The sequence below is a fragment of the Syngnathus scovelli genome, chromosome 1, assembly GCF_024217435.2.
Source record: "Syngnathus scovelli strain Florida chromosome 1, RoL_Ssco_1.2, whole genome shotgun sequence".
Classification (NCBI taxonomy): domain Eukaryota; kingdom Metazoa; phylum Chordata; class Actinopteri; order Syngnathiformes; family Syngnathidae; genus Syngnathus; species Syngnathus scovelli.
The window spans coordinates 27980334-28008275 of NC_090847.1; the positions used below are offsets into that span (position 1 = coordinate 27980334).

Consider the following 27942-nt stretch of genomic DNA (forward strand, 5'->3'; position numbering starts at 1 on the left):
AATGAAACATATTGTGTTACATGGGAATAATTGCTGGTTTTATTTACACCATTTGTCTTTTACCGTGACACCACAATATTTCTGCTCTCGTTTATCATACTGCCAGAATCAGCCCGATTCGAAAACAAATAAACATCACATGAAATAGTGATAACATTTTATGATACAAATAATGGCTGATCCTAAAGTAATTTGATGCTGATATAGATGAGTGGAGACATTATTTGTAGTAAAAAAAAATGACTGCTGGTTATATTTACCTACAGTACGTATTTTACCCTTGACCTCTGTCATCCATCAACAGCCGACTTCGATACTAATTATAGAAAAAGGTTATACATAAGCACGCATGAAAAGTGATGGCACGTTTGAGGTCCAATCAGCGGCGATATGATTGGGTTGAGCAAGATTTTCTTTTCATATCAGGATGAAACGTCTTCATCCTTGAAGGGATGATTTTTTTTTTTTCTTTTGTGAGCTTTTTCCGCCACCCAGCGGTTGGATGTGTTACTGCAGCATCACATGGTCGAAGGATCAAAATATTCAGTTGGGAGTTTTTTTAAATTATTTTCTTTAATTTTTCGAGCGCTTAGCGGGTCTTGCTGTCATTTTTTTTTTTTTTAACAAGACACTAATTTGAATTTTCTCCCCCGCGCAGAGGCGACGGTGCTGAGCTATGACGGCAGCATGTACCTGAAGATCATCATGCCCGTCACAATGCACACGGAGGCCGAGGACGTGTCTTTGCGTTTCATGTCCCAGCGCGCCTATGGCCTGCTTGTGGCCAGCACGTCCAAGGACTCGGCTGACACGTTGCGGCTGGAGCTGGACGGCGGCCGCGTCAAGCTCACCGTCAACCTCGGTAGGCCGCCGTCATCTCCCCCGCCCCTCATCTCCCCATCCTGCCATTCCTCATTTTGTCACCTTTAAAAAACTTTTATTTTCTAACCTACTGGCACAAGTGCTCACTTGAGAGGAAGAAGTAGTCCCTCTTTTGACCACTAGATGTCGACAAAAATCAGCTTGTCGGTCTGATGGAAGCTATTTATTGGCCTTCTCCAGATGGAAAGCTGTGCAGGCCACTTTCACCTCTTGCTCTTCTCATTTTTCTTTCCTCTTATGACATCACAAACATTTTGGATTAGAATTATTTGGCGTCGCAGCAAGTTAATATTACCCAAAAGTTTTCACAGTTTCTTGAGTGAAAATGCTGCAACTTTTTAAGTTGAGGCAACCGAGGAGAAATATAAATTCCTTTCTTGGCTTCTACATTTTTCTTTTCTGCTGCCCATTTGCACCCCACCCACGAAACTTTTCATCCCTTCAATGGCTTGTTTTTCTGCGGCCTCGGATCAAACTGTCGGGGGGACCTGCCCGCAGCTCGATAAGTTTTTACTTCCAAAATAGAGATGCGATGTCCTGCTCCTGAAAATTCGAATGCGTAATTTGTAAACGGCCTTGATTCAGTTTTATTTAAGCCCCGCCCCTTTCCTGCTGCGGTGCTGGTCCCCGGGCTGTTTGCGTCCACTATTCTGTCGCGGTTGACAGCTCGAGACCACAACTCAGCCGCTTTCACCTGCACGCACGATGGACAGATGCTATTTTGTAACATTATGTGGCTAATGTGGCTAATGCTAAATCTGAAGTTTGGCTTTGTCAGATGCGTGCAATGAAGTGGCTGGGATGTGCAGATCACCCTTTCTTGTTGGGTTTGCGTCTCTGGCGTTCCAAACGTGCTGCGGGAGGCAAGTGCACCACTTTTTTTTTTTTTTTTAATTTTACATTTAACCGGAGAACATTGAAAACACCTCAAGCCACAGTTAGATTTCTTTATGCGTCAATTAAAAGCGGCATTCTGCGAGATTTAGTACCCAAATTCACTTTCGTAGTTTTTTTTTTTTTTTTTTTTTTTTTTTTTTAGTCTTCCTCTGAGATACTTTGAGGCGTGCGTGCTAAACGGTGGTTTCTTCTGAGAAGCAGAAGAATTCTTAAGACTTCTGGTCGCTATGACAACGAGCTAACAAGAAAACGCGCGTGACGTCACACCCAAAGAGCACAGAAAATTTCGAAACCATTCCAGTCTGAAAATGACTTTTCATATTATAAATACTAAGATGTGTGAATTATAAAAAGCTACTGTAAAGCTATTTTGAGGCAAAATCCCGCGGGATGCAATTTTAAAATGTAATCTTTATGATGGTTAAACGCGAACCGAAATGAAAGATTCAAAACAGTTATTTCACATCCAAAAAAAATAATGCTATTTTTATTTTTATTTTTTTTATGAATGGCGCTCTGAGCAACTCGAGTTTTTTTTACACACTCAAGAAACTCCGCTATCTTTTCTCACGCTCGCCCACACACGTTTTATTACTACTTACCGTGATGCACTTTCTATTTATACCGTAACATTTTCAATGCGCTAAGATTCACCGCCTAATGAATGAATGAATAAATAAATAAATAAATAAATAAATAAATACATAAGTGAATGAGTGAATAAATAAATAAATAAATACATGAATGAATGACTGAATGAATGAATGAATGAATGAATGAATGAATGAATGAATGAAATCTGACATGTTCGTTCACTCCGCTGTCATCCTCATGAGAAATAAGGCGAGCCGACTTTGGAGGCGGCCAAACTTGCCTTCCGCTGTGCGTCGGCTGTCGGAAACGATGAGCGGGCGGAACGGAGGCTTAAAGAAGTGAAAGGGTGATCCTGACTCAGAGCCGTCCCCGGATGGTGGCCCAGAGCGCTCGTTGCTTGTCTGCAGAATGTACCTTGAAGGATGTAAAATGTCTTTCTCTCTCTCTCTCTCTTGCTCTTTTGATTTGATCTCACCATTGCGCTCTCTCTCCCCGCCAGATTGTATCAGGATAGACTGTAGCCTCAGTAAGTTGTTCTATCCATTTTTATGACTCAAATGTATCATCATATCCAAATTCAGTGCGGTGGCCCTTTTCTGCTCCCCTTTGATCCCATCCTCATTTACATGGCGCAATTACTCTGCGGACTTTCTTCTCAACTGCATGCCTTTTCCCGCGGACTCATTTCTATTACGGATAGAGAAATATAATTGTAACTATTAATCTTTAGAATAGATTCAATTCATTCTTTAACGTCATTTTATCAGAAAAGGGCAACTTGACACAATCGTACAAAATGTAACACACACGCTGCTAAATGGTCTTTCAGGCATTGTTTTTGGCAGGCAGAATAATTGCAAAGTGATTTTTTTTTCGTGTGTCACGATTGGACGCGGCCTGGCAGGTAAGTGGTGCCAGCTCGGTGACAAGAGTGGAGAAAAAAAAAAAAAACTCGACACTTGTTTGTCTTTGCACATACATAGTGGCTGTTTTTATTCTTTTAAGTTCTCTTGGATGAAGCCAATTGCATTTTAAGGGCCCTAAATGGGGCTGCTCAAATGGTGCAATACTCGTGTTTACCACTAGATGTCAGGCAATGACAGAGAACACCTTGTACCCGATCTGCTTGTATCTTGGACAATCCGGTTATTAAGATTTATTGAGACTTGGCCTTGAATCAGCAATGTTGGTTCAAAGCGTCGTGTAATGTGTATTTTACAATCATTGACGTATCTAAGGGGGGGCTTTGGGGGCACTGTATCCCCCCCAGGAAACACACAAACATTTATCAGTGTTTTCTGTAAAAAAAAAAAAAAGTGTAATTAATTTATAGTTTTATCAGAAACTCAGACAAAATCTGTGTAACTCATTCTGTCAAAAATTAGACCTTCAAAATAAAAGCATGGGTTATACACTTTTTTACAACCTTCACTTGGGAAATATTGTTTTCTATTTCCTTCTATATGGATCAAATCAGATTTTCTGGATTAGGTGGATCACAAAAATGGAGGTTGTTGCAACCCAGGTGCGATGTGACACCTTCTCGATATCGGTGTGATGTTCCTCCGCCACCTGCCGAGTCAAATCCTCGAATTCGTGCAACGCCGTTCATGTATCATTCATTCACTGTGTTGTTGCATTCGGCGACCGGCCTTTTTGCATTGTAATGCGTTTTTTTTTTTATAAATCTCACTTTTTGTGGCTGCTGTTTCATCAAGATTCATTTTATTCTTTTTCCTCCTATTTTCTTTTCGCATTCCATGTGATGCTTTCCTAAGCTTGAAAGTCACAGTTGTGCTCGAAGTGAGTTTAATTTGTTGCCACGGCAACCCGCGATCTCCCCCGGGGACAGATCCGATGATCCGATAGATGTCTTTGGCGAATATGTACTAAAGTTGCACCGAGCTCAGGCGTCAGCGTCCGACTTGTGTGCTCTATTTCGGAGACGCTCGAATTGGGTTTTGATTTGTTAAGGCAATTTAACGCTCCGATGGAGGCCAGCCATTTTTTATTTAATGCTCATTTGATCTCACCAACACTCCAGGCCACATGCGATGGAGTCGACCGATAATATTCGCCTTGCATAATAACTCTCGAATCATTGTGCCGTCGGAGGAGACTGAACCTTTGGGAAATAGCAAGATTTATGTCATAAATAATCAGTGGGCTCAATATAATAAACTGTGTGGTCATTCGATTTAGAGATAACAGTAAAACTCGAGACATGAGGTACACACGTGGTTAAGGAAAACTAATGAAATAAGAATTTTAAAAAACATTTTTGAGAATTGTAGCTTACTCTACTGTATTTTACAAAATATATATAAAACAGTTTTGAAAACTAGGTATTCATCAGTTTGTTGTGTAGCCTATACTATATATACAATATTTGACAATTTTAATGGCAAACTATGACTATGATGTAATTTTTTCACCCCTGCCTTAAATGAACATTTTCAAAAATTGAAAACAAAAACTAAAGGCTAAAAAAAAGTCAAACCAAAATAAGAACTAACTACACTCTCCAAAACAATTCTGAGCCTGACCTGCAGTCTACTAAAAAGCTCCAACTCTGGCATGAAGGTCAAAAATGCCTCAAAGATCATCGACGCGTTAGTGTAAGACGAGCTTTTTATCACTATTTACCGCCTCTCGAGTCCCTCGATGACTGGAAAAGCACTCATCTGATCCTCGGATCAATATTTTCAACAACCAACGTGCAGGATTAAGATAGTCCTGTTTTGTTTCTTACTATCCTGGCCACTTCATTAGGTACAACCGCAGATAAAAAAGATTGCTACTTTAAAATATAATGAGTACAAATATTGAGTTTCAAAAAAAACGTTTGGCTTCCCATGGAAGTCATTCCCCATGTTTGTTTTTTGGACAATGTGACAAAAATTGAAATGTTCCGCAACGGCCATATCACTCAATCAATCCGTCGCTAGCATGCTAGCTAGCGCATTGGTTGATTTATTTCACGGCCCATTTTTGTCACGGCCCCTCGCATCTCACAAGATGGCGGAGGAAACATCTGAAATCATGAAGCAAGTTAGATTCACGCAGTGTGTGAAGAAGGATTAACCCCCCTCCGCTTTTTAAGCGCTACCGAGAACGTCTTCCGGCGGGCGCCATTTGCATGCAGGAGATATGGGCGGCTGTTATTTAGCCCAGGGATGCCAACTCGACGATGGTTGCCAGCAGCCCCTCCTATTCAATCACTACCCCGTACAGTATGTCCCACTTTTTTCCCAGGACTACCCTCGTGGCAATCGTCGAAAACAGGGGCGTCAAACTCATTTTTTTCACGAGCCGCATTGTCGTCGTAGCTTCTTTCGGAGGGCCATTAGGACTGTCAACCCAAATAAATGGATGAGCACCTCATATTATATCCAGTAAAAGCTACAAAACAAACTGACAAATAACTCGTTTTCAAATCAGATGAGTAAAAACTGGTCAAATTTAAAAAAAAGATATTAAAAGTGAAGACGGGGGCGGGCCGTATCTGGCCCCCGGGCCTTGAGCTTGACACCTCTGGTCTAAAATGATAATTACTTGGCAATGATGAACACTTTTTCTTTTAATTCTTCTGTTTTTATTGACAGAGTGGTTTGGAGATGGCTTTTTGCACACACACACAAATTCAGCACAGAGCTTTTCATTAGACCGGCGGCCATGCGCCCGACCGAGATGGCAAATGTGATATCTTAAGATAGGAGCCAAATGGCATTAGCGTCAAAAAGGAGGCCTTGGAGCCGTGCGGGGTAAATCCCATCTTTTGTTAAGACAACAGCGCGTTAACTTGTGCAGCCTTATGTAACCATTGCGGGTCTTTGCTTTTAGTGGCAAGAGGAAAAAAAAACAAACAAAAAAAAAAAACACATGTAACAAGTCCTTAGGGGTCACTTGTGTGTACTCTCTCAAAGCAGTAAAAAGTCAGTAAAAATGTGGTCAGTAATGGCGGCCGCGCTCTTGCCTCCATCCAGTGGTCGCTTCCAGCCTGACTCGAGTGTAATTTCCCACCGTCCTGCTTTTTTAAACGGAGCACATTCAAATCTGGCAGTCAGTTAACAGAGTGGCTAGCCATTAATGCAAACATTCCACCACGGGGGAGGTTTTAGAATCATTTTCATCGACCGTGCCGACGCTCTGTTTTAGTCGAGCAGGTGTTTGCCTGCAAGGAGACTCGTTTCATTTCCTAAGTGTTGTTTTGTGTGTGCGTGCGTGTTTGTTTGTTTGCCATCCACAGAGGCAGGTATGTTTTTATTTTTTGAATGATTTTCATGACTTGCTGTTTTGTTTTTGTTTCAGTCAAGCTGTCACTTGGGCATTTATTTATTTATTTTTTTTACTTGTGAACGAAAATCTGATGGTGGTTAGCATGGTTGGCTTAATGCTAACAAGACGGGCTAACTATTTGTGTTTCGGTATTTTAACGCTTTAAACAAATAGTATTTGAAGTCAAATGGAGGATAATACAACAACATTCACAGGCATGGATTCTTGATCCTCCGCGAAGAATGACAATCACAACTGCAGCTTGTATTTTTGTATTTTGCATAATCTGCATAAAATGGCTGCTATTGCACTGTTCATTCGGCTCACTGTACGTTCTCTGCTAGCTTTTAGCCTCGCGTACAGACTTCTTCAGAGTCAAAATGATTGGCCTGACGGAATGTTTTGGCCTCCTTCTCTTCCCCCAGCCGACCTGGCGTAATCACGTGTGAAGGTTGTGAGGACTAAACGTCCATTAACTACCTCTTGCGCTCACCGTCTGCTCTTCCAGAATCTTCCTCAATTGTAGTAGAGCGCGCATGTGGCTGGGCATGCTTGCCAGGTCGCCCGGCGTGACATCATGCAGAACCGACCCATCTGCCAGAAGTCGACTTGGCACTCGGGAGCCGTCATAGCAGAGCCAGTGGCTCGACCTTTTGACGCCACTAGAGGGCGGTAGTGATCGAGTACGTGCTTATTTGCAGCAGGTAGTGATGAGGACAACAAACAAGGTGAGACTGCCCGGAGGCCATTTCACTGAATATGGCAGGCTGTCATCGTTAATATTAATGAGAATTTTAGAATGGCGCCTTTTAAAAACGTGGATGGGAAGAGTGCACAAGAAGCATCGTAGCTTTCTCGCTATCCTGGAAAGCAACACGTTAAAAAGTAGCATATCATTTAGCCACTTGTAGAGCTAATGTCTTTCTAGTCTGTCGAACGCTCTTGATTGAACTCCAAACTGTCTTGTTAGCTTAGCAGCATCAACATCTCCCTCCGGGCAAACGTCAACCTTTTGACTTGGCTCTTCGCGCCCTCCCCCGCCGTGACTCCACCGCTCTCGACATGTTGCTCGCATATGCTTGAGTGGCCAGGACAAATAAATGTCTACGCAGCCGCCGTTGTTGCCGCCATTTGTGGCCGTGAGTCACTCGGCCGGTGACGTCTCGCCAGGTACTGCCCGGGGCTCGTGTTGTTGAGTGCCATTGTGATTTCTCGCCTCCATGTTGGCGAGCGGTGATCATTGCTCTCAGCCTGGCTGCCCCCTTCTTGTAATTTTGCCACATTTATTTGACAATATGTTCAGTGGAGCGCACGCACGTCGCTCAAGGTTTCTCGCATTGAAATCATCCGCGTGAGCACGTCGAGATGTTTCTCACTTCCGTCATGGGTGAAATGATTAAGTGAAGGCCACTTTCGAGCGCCACCTCGTCGGCCTTGAGTAGTAGATATAAACATGGAGACATAAACATACGAGATGAAGTAGCGGCCATTTTGTTTTTTCATCATTTTGAAGTCTTTTTTTATCTTGCTTCACAATTTTCTTTTTTTTTAATTGGTATGTTCCACTATGTATGTTGTAAAACTGGCGTGAACCTATCTGAGTTTTCTCGACTTCCTTTGTCACCGACTGTGCCAGAAAGGAAAAAAAAACGTCCGCGTGTTGATGCAACACACACAGACACACACCTATACACGTACACACACAATTCCTGCAATGTCGTAATTTCACTCCATCACTCATCCACAGGCAAAGGACCCGAGACTCTGTTTGCGGGCCAGAAGCTGAACGATAACGAGTGGCACACGGTGAAGGTGGTGCGAAGAGGCAAGAGCCTGCAGCTCTCCGTCGACAACGTCACCGTGGAAGGTGGGTTGCGCGTTTGCAAAATGTTTCATTTGGATTCGGTCCCGGAAACTCGGCAGGAGATTCGCTACCAAAACAGCAAGTGGAAGGACGAAATGTCGAAAAGATGAGGCCGAGTCACATATTGTGGCCTTCGGCAAAGGACTGAAGCGGAGGATAAGGACAGACTCGAAGAAAATATCGTACGGGATCGGAAAGAGGGCGCGGCGCGTCCGCGAGCAATGGATGACCCTGTCAAGGTCTCCCTGCTTTGAGGCAAAAAAAAAAAAACGTAATTGCTGTGCTGCCACCATCATTTTTTTGATGATTAGGTGCCGTCTCAAAGAAAAAGTCTTTTTCGGCAAGTTATTCCATGCATTGCTACAGCAAATAAAAACTCCAATTTCTACACATAAAGCGCATCTGATAATAATAATTATGATTTTTCGTGCATCTCGTAGTCGGAAAAATCCGCTAATCTGACTAAATGCGAACCGATAAACACATCCCCGCATTCTGCGGTGTTTGTCTCATTTCCTTCCCTGCAAATGAGACTAAATATTGTTCTGAGCAATATTGAATTTTCACCCCGATGGAACTTGTATAATTCTTGTCGCGTAACACGAAGCTCAATATTTCCCCAGACGCCGCCCGAAGCGGAGCAACACGCCGACATTATCTGCGTTCTGTTAATGAATGATGTTTATCGATTCTAGGCCAGATGACCGGCGCGCACACGCGTCTGGAGTTCCACAACATCGAAACGGGCATCATGACGGAGCGCCGTTTCATCTCCGTCGTGCCGTCCAACTTCATCGGCCACCTGCAAGGCCTGGCCTTTAATGGCGTGCCGTATCTGGACCAGTGCAAAAACGGCGACATTTCCTACTGCGAACTCAACGCCCGCTTCGGCATGCGCCACATCATCGCCGACCCGGTGACCTTCCGAACCAAAGGCAGCTACTTGGCGCTGGCCACGCTGCAGGCCTACGCCTCCATGCACCTTTTTTTCCAATTCAAAACCACCACGCCCGACGGCTTGATGCTCTTCAACTCTGGCGATGGAAGCGACTTCATCGTGGTGGAACTGGTCAAAGGGTGAGTGTGCGTACGCTGTCAGCAGGAAGCTGTTCTCCCTCTAAAAGCTCTTTAGAACGATACCAGGAAAGAGGCTTTGAGTTCCTCGTGTTCCCTATTTAGCCGTGTACGCAGACAAAAGAGGCGAGGATTTGGCGCCGGCGTCGTCATGAATGCAACAGCCCGAATCGCCTCGGCCCAAAATAGGCCTGCGAAAAGCCGCCACTCGCAAAGTTAAGACGAAAGGCTACTTTTGCGTCCGGCAGAAATATTTCCAGCCAGCCGGAGAGCGACGGAATGACACTCGCTGTACGTCAAGGCTGAGTCCCCAAAGCACATGTGAGAACGACTGATGTGGAATTTAAAATAAGGACAAGCAAATGGGCGACATGGAAAATATGGAGCCTCTAGACATTGAGACTCAAGCGTCATCCATCTTAAAACACCTCCAGACAAATTGGTGTGGCGTGAAGGGGCACGGAGGACGGCAGCGAGATTATATTTGGACTTCACACACACATCGTTGTCATCATCATCATCTCCCTTCCCCCCAGGTACGTCCACTACGTCTTTGACCTCGGCAACGGCCCGTCGCTAATGAAGGGCAACTCGGACAAGCCGCTGAACGACAACCAGTGGCACAATGTGGTGGTGTCCCGGGACGCTAATAACGTGCACACGCTCAAGATCGACTCGCGCACCGTGACGCAGCACTCCAGCGGAGCCCGCAACCTGGACCTCAGAGGTAAACCATTAACAAAAAAAAAATAATAACGAGATTAACCTCCGCTGTAATGGCGGACAAGCGTACTCCAGAATAAACACAGCTCGAGCGAGGAATCCTCTTGACAAATATATCGACGCATATTCTAGTAATTTACCTCCCGCTTTTGTACGTCTTTAGAAATATGCTGAATGCGTGCGGCAGTCTGGGGAATAAAACACAGATATAGCAATTCCCAAAATCTCCCTGGCATGCTTTTCAACCTGTGTATCAAAAGAAGAGAAACAATTCCCCCAGTTTTATCTTGCCGGTAGAGAGTCGCTTTATACGTGTGTGTATATGTGTGTGTCTTTTTTGGATGAGCGCGTGAGCGATCCCAGGTTTCTCATTGTTAGCAAAATAAAAACAAAAATAAGCTTCCAGCGATCTTTTTGTCAGCAAAAAAAAGGAATAACAGGCTATAAGAAGAAAACGCTGCCACCGAAGATAACCGGATCGACTCGTGTGTCGAACATGACATGAGTCGTTCATTTACAAAAAAAAGAATCAGATTGTTTATATGTGGCTGAGTAAATACGCATTACATGCCTACGCTGGATATGTAATACAAGCTGTGTATAATTTCCTTTTTGAAGAGCGCTTCAATTTGCACCTGGCGTGCTATCGCAAATGACGGAGGTGAAGGCTTTGTAATGAAGCCCCGTCAAAGCGCCCGACGCATTTGCATGACAATGGCCAAACAAATCGCACGCCGCGTAGCTGGATTAGCGCCTGCCGTCAGATGCTATGAACGTCTCAACTCCAGCCAGCCGACATGGCAGACTTTGCGGGCGGGGACGAGACGAGACCATGCGTTCATTTCACGTGCTGCCGTCAATTTCGGTTTGATCTCACACGGCGTTAATCAGCAGGCGAGGCTGTTTTCGGAATAGGGCAAACGTGACGGTGTGTGTAATTTCACGTGACTATCATTGTTGAGACGATTTTTTTTTTTGGTGGACTCGGGGCGGAAATTTGTTATGGTCTACTTTATGTCTACCGGGGGAGGTTTAGCGCCAATGAGCCGCGATGCCGGTTGTAAAAGTGGTAGGAAAGGAATGTGTGAAGTGTGAAATGTGCGACGACAAGGTCAACTATGACGGGCAAATATGGGCAAACGCAAAGTAAATGGAAACGACTGGCCAAAGAAGCAAAGTGCGCTTTGTGTTGATTTTATTTTATTTTTTATTTTTCATTTATTTTTTATTTTTTATTTTTTATTTTTTATTATTATTATTTTTTATTTTATTTTTTATTTTTTTTAACTCGACTCTAATTTGCTTTCAGAGCAAGTTTGTTAGTACCGGTATTTTTTAATTTTTTAAATCCTTAATTGTAGTGTAGTATTTGTTAGTTTTAGTATTGGTTATATTTTTTTTGAATATTGATTATTTCGTGAATGAAAAGTTCTCAAACCTTCCTATTTCTGTTCGCAGCAATACTGAAATAAATAGGAAATAAAAAGGATATTTTCACGAATGGTTATTAGTCTTCTAAACATAAGATGTAGTTCCAGTTAGTTTTCATTTATTTTTTTCTTGGAAATTTCATTTTTATTTTATTTCGTGAATCATTTTTTGGGTCAATTTTATAATTAAACAGTACTAACCTTGATGGAGTGGGAATAAAAGTGTGTTATGACGCACACATTTTGAAGCCCTTCAAAGACTCACTAAAAAGTTCTAATAAATAACCTTCACTCGTATCAACTCATTCACTGCCATTGACGGCCATAGACGTCCATTTTAACTATGCTAGCAGTGAATGAGTTAATGTATTTTTTTCTCCCGCTACAGAACGAAGGCTGTTTTAACACAACAGCCCGCAGGGGATTTTGACTCTCCACTGACGCTGAATGTGCGGAAATGAAATAATAATAAAAAGAAAAATGAATAGAGGAATAAATTCAGCCTTGCTTGCACCAGCTGGGAACATCATCTGGAACCGGAGCCGCACTTTAATATGACAAAATGGATGTTTACAAAACCTGCCACGGTGTCGTTGTTCCAGCCACTTGATTGACTAATGTCAAAATAAGCACCGCGCGCCATCCAGCTTTTTTTTTTTTTTTTTTCTCTCGCCACATGCCTCAATCCTCTTGACCAAGAAGCCATGAATCATTATTTAGCAGTAACTGCAAGATTCCTCTGCTGTCCAAACCTTAAACTGCTTCCTGCTCACTGAATGCAAACAGCAAAGTGATCAATAGCTATTAGGAGCCAATCTAATTTCCACTCTCTATTCTGCTCATTTTGTACGCATGTTAAAGACTTGATACCAATTAGTCGGGCAAAATCCCCGGAATGCAAAGACGGTAGTTAATGCAAAACACGCAATGTGGTCGCGGCGTTACGCATTCGCTCAGCTGTCATTGAATTCTCGGGGAAGGTGAATAAATAGATCTCATTGTTCCCATTTCTTTGTCAAGAATTAGGTCATCACTTCATGATCAAATCACAGTTGCCCATTCCGATAAAATTAGTAACGATCACCAACGACGAGCACATTCGAGGTGGCCTGTTTGAGCTCTGAATCTTAGCATTCCCGACTTCCTCCTCCGGCCCATGAGAGGTCATTACGGTAACCATGGAGACGCGGAGGTGTTCGGTCTCTGGTGACGCCTGCACGGCTATAATTGCTCGTGCCTTTTGGATGGCTCTGCGCTATTCCGCAGCGCGAGCATTCATCACCGCTCGGACAGCGGAGTCAGACCGGGACACTCGGGGAAAGTGGTTACTCATCACTGTAACGCACAGTTCTTACCGTGGAGCACAAAGTTGGTCCGCTCAGATGAAATATTAACTTTATAAACAACCTTCATTTCAAAACAAACTGGGGCCCAAGGATCCGTATTGCTCTCCAGTAATTTCCTCGAGTATAAAAGAGGGCCTTAGATGTAAGTGAACGATGCTTTGAAGGAATTTGTTGCGCAATTTACAAAAAAAGACCAAAGCAGCTTGCCAAAAAAGATTTTTGCACACCCTCGCCCAATTCCTCTTTGTGCAGTCAAGCGGCGGCGTCTGGAACAAAGCGCCCCGCGCCGTTTGCTCTTCGGAGATGAACTCCATACAGATAATTTCATATTTGCTAAATGGTTCCCCCAGCTGTGAGTTTACCGCATCACTCTATCAGGCTAATGAATTCATTATATTGATTGTAAGGCCCAGGCGGGGAAACATGAAGTGTCAAGTCCTCATTAATTCTGGGGAGAAGTTTGCAAACATCATTGACTTATTCCATTACGCAAAGTCCACGTATAATTGACCTTTTGGCTCATTGCTTCCTCGGGGCTGCAAGTTGAAAGTTTGGCATGTGGCTTTTTGCCGCTAGCATTTCGAAGGACTTGACCAAATTTATACATACATACAGACATACATATATATATATATATATATATAAATATATTTTTTTTTTTAACTTTTTTATAATTTTTTTTTTAATTGTTTTTTAATTTTTTTTAAATATATATATATATATGTCTGTATGTATAAATTTTGTCAATATATATATATTATATATATACACATATATATATATTTTTTTAATTTTTTTTTTTTTTTTTTAATATATATATATATATATATATGTCTGTATGTATAAATTTTGTCAATATATATATTATATATATATATATACACACATATATATTATATATAAATACACATACATACACACACACACACACACACACGCATATATATATTTATTTATTTTTCCCAGACGGACTTCTGTAAAAAGTCGACTCAATGATCCAAGCACGATTCTGATCTTAAACATGACATGCTAACTGTGTCAATTGTAGGTTAGCTTAGCAATTAGCATGGCTTCATGACAACGAAACGTGTCAGAAATATATGTATAATATATGTAATATGTATGTATCTCAATGTGTATCAAATTATGCATATGTTGATGTACTTTGTCTTGCAGGAGAGCTGTACATCGGTGGCGTGATCAAGAGCATGTACACTAATCTGCCCAAGCTAATTGCGTCCCGGGACGGCTACCAGGGCTGCCTGGCCTCCGTGGACCTGAACGGGAGACTCCCCGACATGATTGCAGATGCCCTCCACAGGGTGGGCCAGGTGGATCGAGGCTGCGAAGGTAAGTGGCTTGTCTAAATAAAAGACGACGTGCGTGATTTGATAGGTTCGAAATCACCGTCCCAGTCCTATTCCATCCTGATTAACTTCGAGTAAATGTTATTTTTCCCCTGCCCGAGTCGTATCCCCCGAGCCTGGCATCAGCGAGCGCTTGTGTGGATGTTATTTACTGATATACACTCGTGGCCACGCCCATGCTCTCCCAACCCCGCGGGCAGCCTTTGCAGTCTAAGCCCCTGTCATCTGTAAATCCCCTCTATTGCGCCATAAAACCTGCATGAGCGAAGAATCTCTCCGAGTAGCTAATCTCAGCCATGCCGCCGCCCCCCTCGCCGCTCGCCTCATTAATCTTGCATTTCCTGCGTGTTTACCTCTGCTTTTGCTCCGCCGCAGTCTCCAGCCGCATGTGTCCGTCGGTTCAAATCTGGGATATCTCGTTGGATTTCGGCAATAGCCCGTCTTTTATGCCTCCACCTCGTCTCGACGGCGTACTCAGCGTCAAAGAGCGCAGTCTTGATTTCCCCCAGGTTCACACTGGCTGAAACAGTGCGGCACTGATCAAACATTTTTTTTTTTTTATATCTGTTGGTACTTCTGCTTATTACCTGCCCACAGGTATACAGTACATCTCCCTTACTCCACAAAGCTAACTCCCACTAGCCACAAAATGCTAACCAATGCTAATATTAACGCATGGGCGGCAGTGCCAGAAAGCTGAGCCGCTGTTTTTCAACAAACTGGGCCCCGACTGGCCTTGAGCGAGATTCGGTCCGTCTCTCTGGAGCGAGTCCAGCTCAAGCTGCACGGTGCCTTGATAAAGATAACGCATCTCTTACTATGCAAACACCGTTGTCCTCTTTTGACTTTTTTTTTTTTTTTTTTTTGCCAGCCAAAGGTAAAACAAAAGAGATCAGGCTGGCTTTGCGCACGGAAAACCTTTCCCTTAAAATGCTGTCGAGTCTTTTACGCAGTTCTTGATCAAGGGGTTTTGAAAATAAATTTGAAATTATCTTTTGTCAGTTGCCATTCAAAATCAACAGGCTTTTTGTATAAAAGTATAAAAATATAAGTGTATAAGTAAAAAAGTATATAAGTGTACATATAAATGCAGCCCATTTTTATCAGGACAGCCATTTTGTTTATTCCTCCTTGTGTTTCATAAATATTTATATTTACCACGTTGTGCTCAAAATGTGGACGACTGCAACTTTTCGGGCGGCTGATCAATAGTCACCCCCCCCCCCCCCCTTCCGTTTAATATGACACAATGTTTAATTACCACCCCAAGGGAAACTTTTATTAGTGTGCCGAGTAATTAGCCACAGTTTAAAAAAAAAAAAAAAAAACTAATTTCCTTTAAGTATAAAGTATCTCTCATGAACACATCTCCTGGATCATGTATTGATGTGTTTTAATTGAATTTTCAGGACGATATCTGTTCTACTGACTAGCCAATTACTCTGCCACTGAAGCATGCGCATATGTGCGTGCGTCGTCTTTTTCTTTTTTTTTTTTTTTTTTTTTTTTAATGCCTATAGTTTCAGAACAATCCCAGCCCAGCGAGCTTCTATTTTTAGAGCAAACCTTCGTGTTGGGGCCCGATTTTGTGAGGCGGAAAAAAAAAGTGAGTCCACAGTAAAAGGTCACGCTTTTGTGTTGATTTGAGAATCAGTGCCTCATTGTCAGCCACGAGTGTGCGTAGAGAAGATGGAAGAGTTTTTTTTTTTAATATATTCAATTCCTTTTTAGGACCAAGTACCACCTGTACGGAGGACTCCTGCTACCATCAAGGGGTTTGTCTCCAGCAATGGGAGGGTTTCAACTGCGACTGCAGCATGACGTCCTACGGAGGCTCATTTTGCAATGACCGTGAGTCCCTCACTTTTTTTTTTTTCCTTTTCTTGCGTGTTTGTGTCAATGCCCTGCGGGGAACGTGTAGTACCACTGGGGTACTACAGTAGGTTCTGATAAACATCCACAGGCAACGTTGACATTCTGATTTATAGCATGAATGGTTTAAGCACAAGTGGAAAGCAAGTTAAAAGACCCGTGAGGGCCTCCCAGGTAAGTTGCGTCATTCGTGAAACACACACACACACACGATTTTTCAGGTGTGTGTGAGATAGACTACACGTTTTCCTTCCTCGTGGGGTCTTTTGGCGTCCACCCTGCCAGTTTGGATCCCTCACAAGCATATTTCATCCACTTGACCCCAAAATGAAGCCGGGTTAATCCATCGCTTTGTTCTCTTTATTGCCGGCTCTTTCTTCTTCCTGGCCTTCTTTGCTTCGCCCGCCAAACGTTTCGGCCTTTTGTCCTTGGCGACGGCTGACTCATGACAAATTGCGTCTGAGTCGGCCCCGCTCTCCGGGATTTGTCCTCTGGAACTCAAGGTAGGATGTTCAACGTGGTGACATTTATGAGCGAGCGAGCGCAAATCAGATGATTCTGAGTCATCTTTGTCTTCGTGGGGAACGTTTCGGAGCTCAATTCTATTTTCCTCCTATTTGTCGCTTATGAAACACTTATTTGCGCATTCCGCCTAAAATCATATTTCTGGCTGTCTTACTGCGGGCAAACACACAGAAGTTGTGCTTTATGACTTAATAAAGAGTGTTGGTTGCACGCCGAGCTTGTGGTCGTTCATGAGCAGAGAAGCAGGGAAGCAGGGCTGCCCAAATAAATCACAGAAGCTCCCTGCACAGGATACGAGCGAGCTTCCGCTTGTCCAAAATGATGAGTGCTAAGATGAAGACGTTCTCCTTTCAAAGTCAAAATGAATGTCTTCTAAATCCGGCAGAGAAGAATCCCGTTCGTATTTTTAATAACCAACAATTTTGCTTTGTTTGTATTACGCCGTCAGCAGTATATTTTTTTTTCTTCACTTTTATCCAGCAGTTAAGAACAGATTTTCATTTGTCGTGTTGTCTTGGCAACAGACAGCTAAAAAATAAACGATGTTATGAAAACTCAAAGATAGCGTGGGCTCTTACCGATGAGGGAATAATATTTATTGCGTGAGGAGAACGTGGCGTTGCAAATTAGTGCAATTGACTCATTTGATTGGAATAACTTTATGCAGTCATCAATGCTCAGTGTATATGCGATGGCCGCCATTTTGCAAAAATCAGGAACGTCTTGATTTTTCCTGTGATCCATTTGTCTATGTGCCGTTATCTAAGTGAGCCCCTCGGTGTTGCGTCTTATTCTTCTGGAAGCCACTTAAAACCGAAATGATGCGCATGCGCTCACCTTTGATTCTCTTTCACGTTTTCCCGTGAGCCAGAAGAAGCGAAGATGAGATGCAGGCCTCCAGGGAGACGGGGAAAGACCATTTGGGTGATTCTCCTTTTTTTTTTTTTCTTTCTAAAGCTCTTTGAGTCTGCTAGGGCAAGTACGCATTTAGTAAAGTCAGCTGTCGGCCATATTTGTACCCGCCTTCCATCTCCGGTTTGTCCGGTCACAATATTAGGCACACCAGTTCAGACAAGGACGGGGGTATTACGCTCTCAAAGCGGATCATTCAAACTAAATCAGACGTCTTGCTGGCGAGCTGAGCTCTCCCGCGCGTTTTCCGATGAGCGATGCTCCCGCCTCCGACTTCGTCTTCGCCACCATTTTCCAGGCGGCCCTGCAATTACCGGCCGCCTCGTTAGGCTCAACCCGACGTGAGTGCACGGCGTAATTGCTCGGCATGCTTTTATCGTTCGCACGCCGACCGGTTGGGCGGCGACCAAGGCGCACTTTGAGGAGGTGGCGTCTATCTGGCAATTTACATCCACTTGAGCACGCAAAAGAAAGGACACGTCTGTTGGCTGAAAAGGGAAATGTTGACTTAGCCCAAAAATCCCTTCCCAGTTGCTCCTTTTATCTTCGACAGGCTCGGAATTCACCCGCCCGAAACTTTTCGCTTTGCTCTTGATGAGTTTCTGCTTCGCTGTCGATCCAGAGCGGCGGTGCCTTCTTGGGTTTAATTAAAGAAGGGGGATGGCTTTTAAGCCACAAAGTGCATTAAAGGACAACTAACAAGGCTTGGTAATTGCTTTGAGACCACTCAAGACAAATGCAAACGTCATGAAAGCCCCCTGGGCTCCATTTTGGAATGGGGAGGAAGAGAGGAGAGGAGTCAAATAATCAAGCTTGAATTATATCTCAGGTGTGTCTTATCAGTCGAATCGCTCTTTAGATTCCGATAAAGTCACCGTGTTCTCTTCTGCCTCTTTGCTATCCTCTGGGTAATTTCTCTCGCGAGTGCTGAAAGTAGACAAAATGGAGGAAGTGTTGGTATCGGGGGGTTTCTAAAATGGCTGACAGTTTCTCACTTGTTTATTCCTAAGTTGGTTTTTACCTCATTTTAGCTCATTTCAGCTAATGTTAGCTTTTCCGTCGCATTCATAAGCGACGAACGATCTTGACGCATCGATAGTGATTCTCCAAAGCAATCCAATCATCTCCCGGACTTTTCCGTCGCCCTTGAGTCTGGCCTTGGACGCTTTCCAGATGCCAAAATTGATTGCGTTACCAAGAAACTTGAAATGGTGGCGAAAATATCCAGACATTTATCCATTAGCTCGTTTTAAAAAAGAAAGTCATTATCACGAAAGAACAGGCATCGCGAGTGCATCTTTTTCTAAGCGTGGTTTGCAGAAAGAAATTAAATCTATATGGCTGAGAATGAGATTCACGTTTTGAGATCTCATGTGAATTCATTGATTTACAGTCATTAGTAGAAAGTATTCATATTTAGGGCCATTTTCTTCTGGACGGAATCACAAGTCTCCCTATATTTCCTGCTTGTTATAACTATCTTGCCTCTTGTGCCGAGCGAGACCAGTAATGGATTTTCCGTAGCATGAGCACGGCGGCGCCGAGGCGGGCGTGAACACGGAGGCCAATGAGGTGATAAATGGCGGCTTTCCAAGAGGGCGATAATCTTTCATTCCCCATCGCGGAGTCGTTCTAATAGATTCCTCTAGCAAAGCCCTGCGTGGAATTTTGCGCATTTCGTCCTTGTGGTGATTCGAGTGTCCTCGGAAGGCTTTTATTGGGCTTAAGTCTCACAGACGGAATTATACAACCTTATCCTCGGCGTAGGAGCGTGACACGGTAAACGAGGTGGGACTTGCTGCTGCTCATCTTCCCGTTTTTATCCACCAATCAGCAGACTGCAGTTTGTCTGGCTCCGCCCCTTTCACTGCAGCGGGGTATGGTTTGGATCTATTCAGTTGGTAATTTTGACCTTTTGGAACCAGAATCGAAAGAAAATTAGAAAAGGGGTGGGAGAGATGTGCTCCTATAAGGGAGGGGCACAGTATGGGTTTGGAAACTACCCTTAGCAAATATACATAGATACAACATAGATATGCGACATACATAGATAGCTGAACGGACGGACGGATGGATTTATTATTATTTAGATTTATTGAAATTTGGAGGCCACCAGTTGAGTACATAAATAAATACGTACATAAACAATATAAAAATAAACACATAGATAAATAGACAACGTAAATATTGGACACGACAAAAACAATAACAAAAGAGAGGAAGAGATCTGATTAAATATATAGGTTATTGATAATTAATAATGAAATAGATCAAATGAATAAATAATAAATACTGCCTAACCCCCGCGAAAGAGTTAAAAAGTCTCACGGCATGGGGAAGGAACGTACCCCTCAGCTTTCGAAAAATAACAAATAGCTTCTTTTTTTTTTTTCGCTAATGATTGACATGCTACATGCATTCGAGTATCTGTGGAAGACTTTCTTCCTCATCCATTATAAGAACGTTCGACTGTAACATAAAAGTCAGGGCAGACTTCTTCTCCACCCCCAAAAGCACTTCCACTCTAACACAACAGGGAGACGGCTTTTCTTTTATATGCTGCATTTTATGACTGTATTATATTATATTTGAGTGCCTTTCCCCATGCACATTTGATTAATGAATTTTGCCAGTCATGTCGCACATCCTGAAGGGAGAAGGGGAATGCTGCAATCGAAACGCCGCGGCTACTCTGATGAGATCGTAAGACGAGGCCGATTTATCGATGGAGTGCGTTGCGTAACTCAATGTGCTTCACGTAAGTAAAACATTTAAATAAGCAAAAGAGGTTTAAAAGTAGGGTATGTAAATGTAGATTACTAAAATTAATAATAGAATGTCCAATGAGATGTTTGCATGTGGCATAACAGCCAAACGCTGCTTCACCATGTTTGCACGAATTAACACGAGCCCGACTGGCTTTATATTTTTTTTTATTAGTTTCATTTCATGCTTGTGTTGTAAACGATAGCAGTCACGGCATTTTTGGGAAATTAGCCAGGCCGAAAGGAAGGATAATTTTTTTAGGTTTGATGAATCGGCATGCACATTTTAAATATCATAGGAGCACATGTCTGCGGACTCCGCATGCTTAGACTGAAAACAAAATATGTGTGTATAATTAATATCGCTTTCTGTGTTTTCTGCCACGATGCTCCCAGGAGCCTCACCGCGCTCTGCTTGATCAATCGTCCCATTGTGTCCCTGGCTCTTGTCTTCTTGCGGGGTGGCGGCTTCACTTCCGTCTCATTAGCTTTTCACTTTTGATCAGCCTGTGTGTCGCAAGCGTGTGGGAGGACGAGAAGGGAAGGGGGTCGCGTCGTTTGCTTGTGATGACGTCTCAAAGGGATTGAATATCTTCATATTTAATGGTCTTAATTGTTTTCAGCAGAGTCACAAGTGTTCATATCTTCTTCCTCTGCATCACCGGTGGTGTCAAAGTCAAGGCCCGGGGGCCAGATACGGCCCGCCACATCATTTTATGTGGCCCGAAAAGACAATTTGTGCGTCAAATTCATGTCATTACTAAGATTGCAAATTGGCTTCACATTTAAAAATCATCTTTTTTAAAATATCTGAACAGTTTTTAGTAGTCTGATTTGAAAAAAAGTTATGTCAGTTTGTTTTGTAGCTTATATTATATAAATATATAACATGGGGCGTTCATACATTTATTTGGGTCCAAAGGAAACTATGACGACCTGTGACAAAAATAAGCTTGACACCTGCTCTACGTATTCCACATGTACACACATTCTTGTTTGGTCTTTCTAATGGGGACCGTCACCCCCCTAAAGAGCATGTAGGCTCCAGTGGTGTGTTTGTTGGAAAATGATTTCCATCTTGGTTTGGACTGATTAACAATCGATTTATCTTATTAGAATGTCAAGTTTATATTGGTGGACTGCAACAGTCGGAGTTGTCTGTTATATGTAAGTGACTTTTCGTGAAGGTCAGTTCAAACTGTATTCGTTTCAAATGTTAAATTTGTCCTCGTCTCCAATTGAGAGAAAAGCGCCTTTCTTGAGAATTTTTCCGTCTCGTGTTTGGTGTGTGTTGGCTTCGTATCGACGGCCGCCGCGGCTCGGATCAATTCAACAATAAAGTTGTAATGAAACAAGGCTGCCTTCATCTCATCTGAGTTGGCCGCAAGTAACCGACTTTTAATTTGAGGCCGGTGAAAACAATTGCGAGGCCATATTTCCAATCTGGTTGGAAGGCAACGAAAAGGAGGGAAGACAAAGACGAGACGTCCTTTGGAAAGGAGCGTCTCCTTTTGAAGTTTTGACACGCTAGGGATTGTCTGCTGCATTTAAAAAAAAAAATGCGTTAATTGAGACATCTTGCAAGGGAGACAAAGATCCGTCGGCGAGAGCGCCTTGTGCAACCACTCGCTTGACGTTTACTCAGAAAACTTTTGAGAAGGAAGAAAATGGGTGAGTCCGGCTTTTCCCTTTGCTCTTCATTAACGGTATTTAGGCCCTCAAGGACCAAATAAGGAAGGAAAAAAATTGCCTCACGTATATTGCTCTTGGAAAAATATTCACGCTGTTTTCAGCCCACAGCAGAGTCACGACTTTTCAAATATTCTACATATTCCACTTGTACACACTTTCTTATTTCGCCTACTAATTGGGGACCTTAGTCCTTGAAAGCACATGGACCAGCTGTCGCAGGCCCATCCTGTTGCTGTGCATTATTTCAGGAGCATATTTTGTTAATTACTTTGAGTACGACATTTTTCGAACCTTTAGATTCATGATATTTTCTTTTAATACATTTTTTTATATACAAGGCACACCAGGCTAGATGATGCATTATCAAGTATTAAAATTTTAAATGAATATTATATTTTATGTATTTACCTGCCTAGGGACTTTGTAGCTATAATCTGACATATTTTCTCATGGTTTTATTCTTATACTCATTATTCATTATTATTCCCCGTTCAAATAAATAAATGAAAATTGTTTCTTGTAATCGTACAGAGCGTTTATTTGATAGAATTAGTGGTTTTATGGTGGGCTCAGATCGAACACAAAGTACTCTTTGCTTGGTTTTGTTGTATTAGAAATTTGCATTCAAACTAAATTTCATGCATTTCAAAAAAGGTTTAATAAGTTGAAGGTCATTTTCAAGCAAATTTCAAACATTCTGAAGACGGTGTGCCAAACATGTAAAGTATCAAAAGTGCACCTTTCGATCCAAATAGTACAGTTAATAAGAATAAGAACATAAGACAACATTAATAAACATTACCAGATGGACTGCTTCAATATGCACCTTTTACTCATGTAAATCTGTGCCCGTGAAAATGAAGACAGCTGCACCTGAAAGAAATACGCAATTATGTTTTTAAGTCTATGAATGAAGTCGTCGAGCGTTAAGGTGACATTGTTGAACCCCTCCGGACCCTTCGGTGGTACCCTGAACGAAAAGTTCAGCGCTTCAGCTCCAATTACAAAACCAAGAGGGAATTTACAACCCGCAAAGCTTGTCTCCACTTTTGCGTCTATACTTCTTTAATTGTTGCATATTTTACTATGGTGCGTGAAAACGTTTTGAAACTTCCTGGGAGGCTTTATTTGTGTGTGGCAATCAGTCCTGGAGGCAGTTAAGTGGCAGCGGGATGCCAATGCCTGCCTGGCAAAAATCCTTTCAATTATTCATCATAGGCTTAAAGGCGACTGCTAGTCATCGTCTTCGGTTGCTTTAGCTCACGCGGGCTGTTTATTTATAAAGGAGAAAATCGTGGGGGCGCGGCGATAGAGGAACGAGCGACTTGGGAAAGTCAAACCCATGTGGAGACGGCGAATTGCGTCATCTGAGGAAAAAAGTAACCGGAGCATATTGATCGTACGCATTCACGGTGGACGGCCGAGCCGCTGTCCAGGGAAGTGAAGCCAAAGTGAGCAACGGCCATAGCATGAATAATGGGCATGCTTTAAAAACACTTTACAGCCGCTCTAATGGCACAGACATTAGCATTGGCGCACAGCGAAATTGGTAATTCGAGCTACAAAAATACGTCTGGAGCTCCGGCTCCAAATGAAGACGGCCAGCTGCGAAACTTGAACCTGAAAGAGAATCTCAAGATGGCTGCCCGTTAATATCATATAAATAAATATGAATAATAAATAAGCCTGCCGAGAGAGCCGCGGCGCTTGGCGCTGCTTCACTTCATCATCTCGCTGGCTTGTGCCAGTTCCGTTTAGCGGCGTCACTTTTCCGTCTTTGTGTTTGGACCTAAAAAAAAAAAATGAAGGAAGGTGAGGAAGAATAATATCCTCCCCGGTGATCTATCTAGCTATCTATCGCTAAAGCTATAGCTAGCTAGTTAGCGATCTGAAAAAAAGAGAGTATTTTAAAATGCATGGCCGCCTTTGCCACTTCCCATGAAGCTCACCATCCAGGAAACAAGACGCTGGAACTCGAGGTTCAGAAGCACGGCAGGGGGAGGGGGGGCGGGGGCTGCATGGGCACCTCCACCCTCATGTTTCGGGATCTATCATTTCCCCTTCGCATCATAAAGCTCGGATCTGGCCGAAATCCCTCAGGGTAAATCCCAGGCTACCTGCTCCCTGCCCTCCCGTCCCTACACGCCGATATTTTCGTGCCTGGAATCTCAAAGAAGCAGTTTGGGAGTGTCACCATGTTGAGAGGACAGCGAGGCATCCACCCCCTCTCCCTCCTGGTGATGGCCTGTACAATAACGTGCTAGACAGAGAAGATGGAAGCATAGCAGAGGGAAAAAGGGGGAAATAGAGTGTCGATACATGCCCTAACCTGAGAAAATGTCAGACGGGGCAGGCAGATTGAGAGGCGCTTGATGCGCTCTTCACGGTGTCCTGCCTCTCAAATCGATCCAAAATAGCCTCGGGTCGTCGTTGCTTCAAAGTTAAGTGTTGCATTTTTGAAAATGCAACGCGGCTCGTTTGAAGCCCATCTTATTATATTTTTTTTTCGGGGGTCCAAGTAGCTCGATAGTCGAGTGTGTCATAATGGCCCAAATCACCGTCCCCGCCGTGTTATGCGCTTGTCAATACGTGCCCAAGGTGGAAGCCATCCATCACTTACATGCACATGAATTAAATTTTCAGACGTCGCCGGCGTGGGCGCACATTCATCTTGATTGCGTGAAAGGAAAGTCGATGGAAAATAAAAATGACACCTTGGGCGCTGCTCTTTGCTCTCATCGCCAATGTGGCGGGCGGGAGTGCATAATTACGCCACTTTCAATTGGTAAATAAGACGGATAATTAGCAATTTATTCAATCGTCGTTTTTTTGTTTTTGTTTTCTTTACAACTGTTACCTCGATGACATGTTCCGCTGAGCAGCACATCAGGGAAATAAGCAAGCAAAAATGTCCTCGTTGCTCTTTTCGTGCCTTTTTTTTCCTCAGCCGTGATTGATGGCCGACATTGTTCAGCGGCTTCTCGTCACACTCTAATTGCTTTTTGATACGGTTACAAATGTGAAATGACTTTGTCCCATTAAATTAGATAAACAATCAAGAGTTAGGGGCAACAAAAGACTGCTGACAAAACTACAGCGGAGGAGAGTAATTACCGAAGCTCGTCACACTCATTTGAACGTGTCAAGAGGCGAGCGTTTTTCTGTTTTACCATCTCGACCATGCAGCCGCGCTCTTAATGCTGCCTTTCACGTATTTACTCAACTCGATTAATTTATTGAGCGCGTTGAAAAACAAGCGTCGCTGAAGCCAAGTACCGTTCGTGAGATGGAACATAAAACACAATAATATATCGTTAGTACAATGACGACAACTACGACTGCGATATATTTGCAAAAATTTTCACGGACAAAATCGTATTTTCAAAAATAGTCTATGTATATAATTTTTTTATTTTGTTATTTATTTAGTCTATTTTAAAATATATACTAAAATCTAAATATAAACAAATATAAATAATAAATAAATACATTTTATATATATTTATATATATATATATATATTTATTTATTTATTTATGCCCGCCCTTGTCTTTCTTCATTTCCCTCATTGTTTGCCGAGGGAACGCTGGGGGCGGAAAAAAAAACGATAGCTCTTTGCGGTTGTAGATGAAGCATCGTAAATTAGAGGCGGATAAAAGTCCGATCGCATCAGATAAATAAAACAAAGTAAGTCGGAGCTCTCTGCGCCCAGAAGTAACTCCCGAAAGTCATTTCATAAACACGAGTAATGGGACCACGTTGCCTAATTAAACTGTTTGGTTCTCTAAAATTTGCCTTGACCCTTCCGTTCATCTTATCGTTCCGCGCTTTCTTCCTTCTGCTGCACGATATGCCATTTTACCTCCCTCCCTCCCTCCCCGGAGATGGAACTTGGGATCCAATAAAATCCCAATTACCCCCTCTGTGCCATTTTATCATCCAAAGAGTGACACGTAACGAGTAATTAACAGTCAGATAAATTACTGACAGTTGCTGACTGGAAGGCTAACTAGGCAACAAGCACGTACCTCCGCAGCGTTCCCACAATCCGCCCCCAGGCAACAGCAGGCCGAGCCCCGCTAATCACCCGTTACTTAGCCGATCCGTCACTCGGTCACGGCCCGGCACCTTGATGGGTTCGCGTCCAGGAATCTACGACTGTTTGATTGGTAGGTGTATTTTAAATGCAAAGCCGGACTTTGTTCCTTTCATTCTCGAAAATCGTATTGGTCGGAAAAGATACAATGCGAACACGATTCAGGGTTTGCAGAATCGGTCCCGCGCTTGAGCTTCATTGCAATTCACAAAAACATATTTTCCTCCCAACCTCGGACACGCCAACACAACATTCCCAGAACCGACAGGATCTAATTGTCATCCGTCGCGAGCTGATGATTCCGAATGGGTTCTTGGATCGCTGCTCATTTTTCCCGGGGCTTTGTATGTTGTGGAGGCGCAGGTAAGGCATTGATTGCATGCCAATTAGGCTGTCAGAGAGTAAACAAGACGAGCGTGAGAGAAGGAGACGCCGCGAACGCGAGGGCACTCGACAATTTGCGCGCGGTTGAAAGAACACGTTGCATTCGCAATTCTTTTATTCCTCACACGGATGGAATACTAACAAAATCCGGCGACGCGACGTGCAACTAAATGGCTCGGCGTTTGCCTTTCGCATTCACGGTTGCCGTTTGTGCTCAAGTCACCTTTTGTAAAAGTTCGTGAGTTTTTCTGGAAATTACTTCGGAAAAAGGACCTGGAATGAAAAAAACATTTACTTCCTCATAAATACATACGTTCCTGAGATGTTTTACAACTTCTGGTCACAAAGCCTTCCGCCCCTCCTCCGATTTCATCTGGGCTGATTTCGATCGATGGCCCCCCACCAGGCCAACATTTTCCGATCGGAACACGATACACAGAGTGGCCGCTCTCCGCCATCACAAAATTTACAGTGTCAGGTTTCCAAGATGAAGTTCTCCAGGCCGCTCTCCGCCGTCACAAAATTTACAGTGTCAGGTTTCCAAGACAAAGTTCTCCAAGCTTCTTGAGGTTGAAGAGATTTAGCCTGTGTTTACTTTTCTTATCTGCCACCGTGACGTTTTCAGATCGAATATCAGCACTTCCAAAGATTCCTTGACCTCCCTTCACGGCTTTACTTTCGGATCAACGCGTTCGGAGCATGTCAGCGGGCGCGGTCCCCGCTTGTTTTCACTTATTCGTCATCCCAGCACGATCCCGTCCGTTCGGCCCGTCGACTCGTTGAGGCGAAAGCGTCTCAGCTTGACAAATGACGGCGGAGAGTCCAAGTATCCGTTCACACCTGGCTGCCGCGCCGCCGCGACAGAACTCAGTCTTGCGGTGAAACCAATTCAGCAGAGGCCTTTTTTTATTTTTGAATTTTGCTCACTCCAAAAACAGCCCGAAGAGCCTCGCCCGGGGACTCTGTCGAGCATTCAGCGGCCCGTCACGGCTCGACGGGTTCACGGGTTCCGCCGTGAGCCGTGTCCCCGCCGTCACTGATACGCCGAGATACAAATTAGGAGTCGATGCTCGCTGGCAGAAGCCCAACTGGATCTCCCTTTCCCACGGCTTCCTGTAATGACTTCATTAGTCATAAGCGAGGCTCCGGCTTGACTGACTTTGACTTTCCGGCGATTATTCCTTTGAAGGGAGGTTGGGGGCTGAGGTGCTAGTCAATTTGCCCCTTCTTCTTTCCGCATT

The 27942-nt window shown here is 43.4% G+C and overlaps 1 protein-coding gene across 3 annotated transcripts in view; it reads left to right on the plus strand.

Annotated features, from left to right (window-relative positions):
• The window catches only part of LOC125985429 (neurexin-2), a 241842-nt gene that overhangs the window by 139011 nt on the left and 74889 nt on the right, over positions 1–27942 (plus strand). For all 3 annotated transcript variants that reach the window (XM_049748270.2, XM_049748288.2, XM_049748278.2), the window contains 7 exons: positions 659–862; positions 2873–2899; positions 8399–8518; positions 9211–9592; positions 10126–10316; positions 14265–14438; positions 16187–16306. In XM_049748270.2, coding sequence (XP_049604227.1) covers positions 659–862; positions 2873–2899; positions 8399–8518; positions 9211–9592; positions 10126–10316; positions 14265–14438; positions 16187–16306 — 1218 coding nt within the window. The remainder of the gene's footprint in view (positions 1–658; positions 863–2872; positions 2900–8398; positions 8519–9210; positions 9593–10125; positions 10317–14264; positions 14439–16186; positions 16307–27942) is intronic.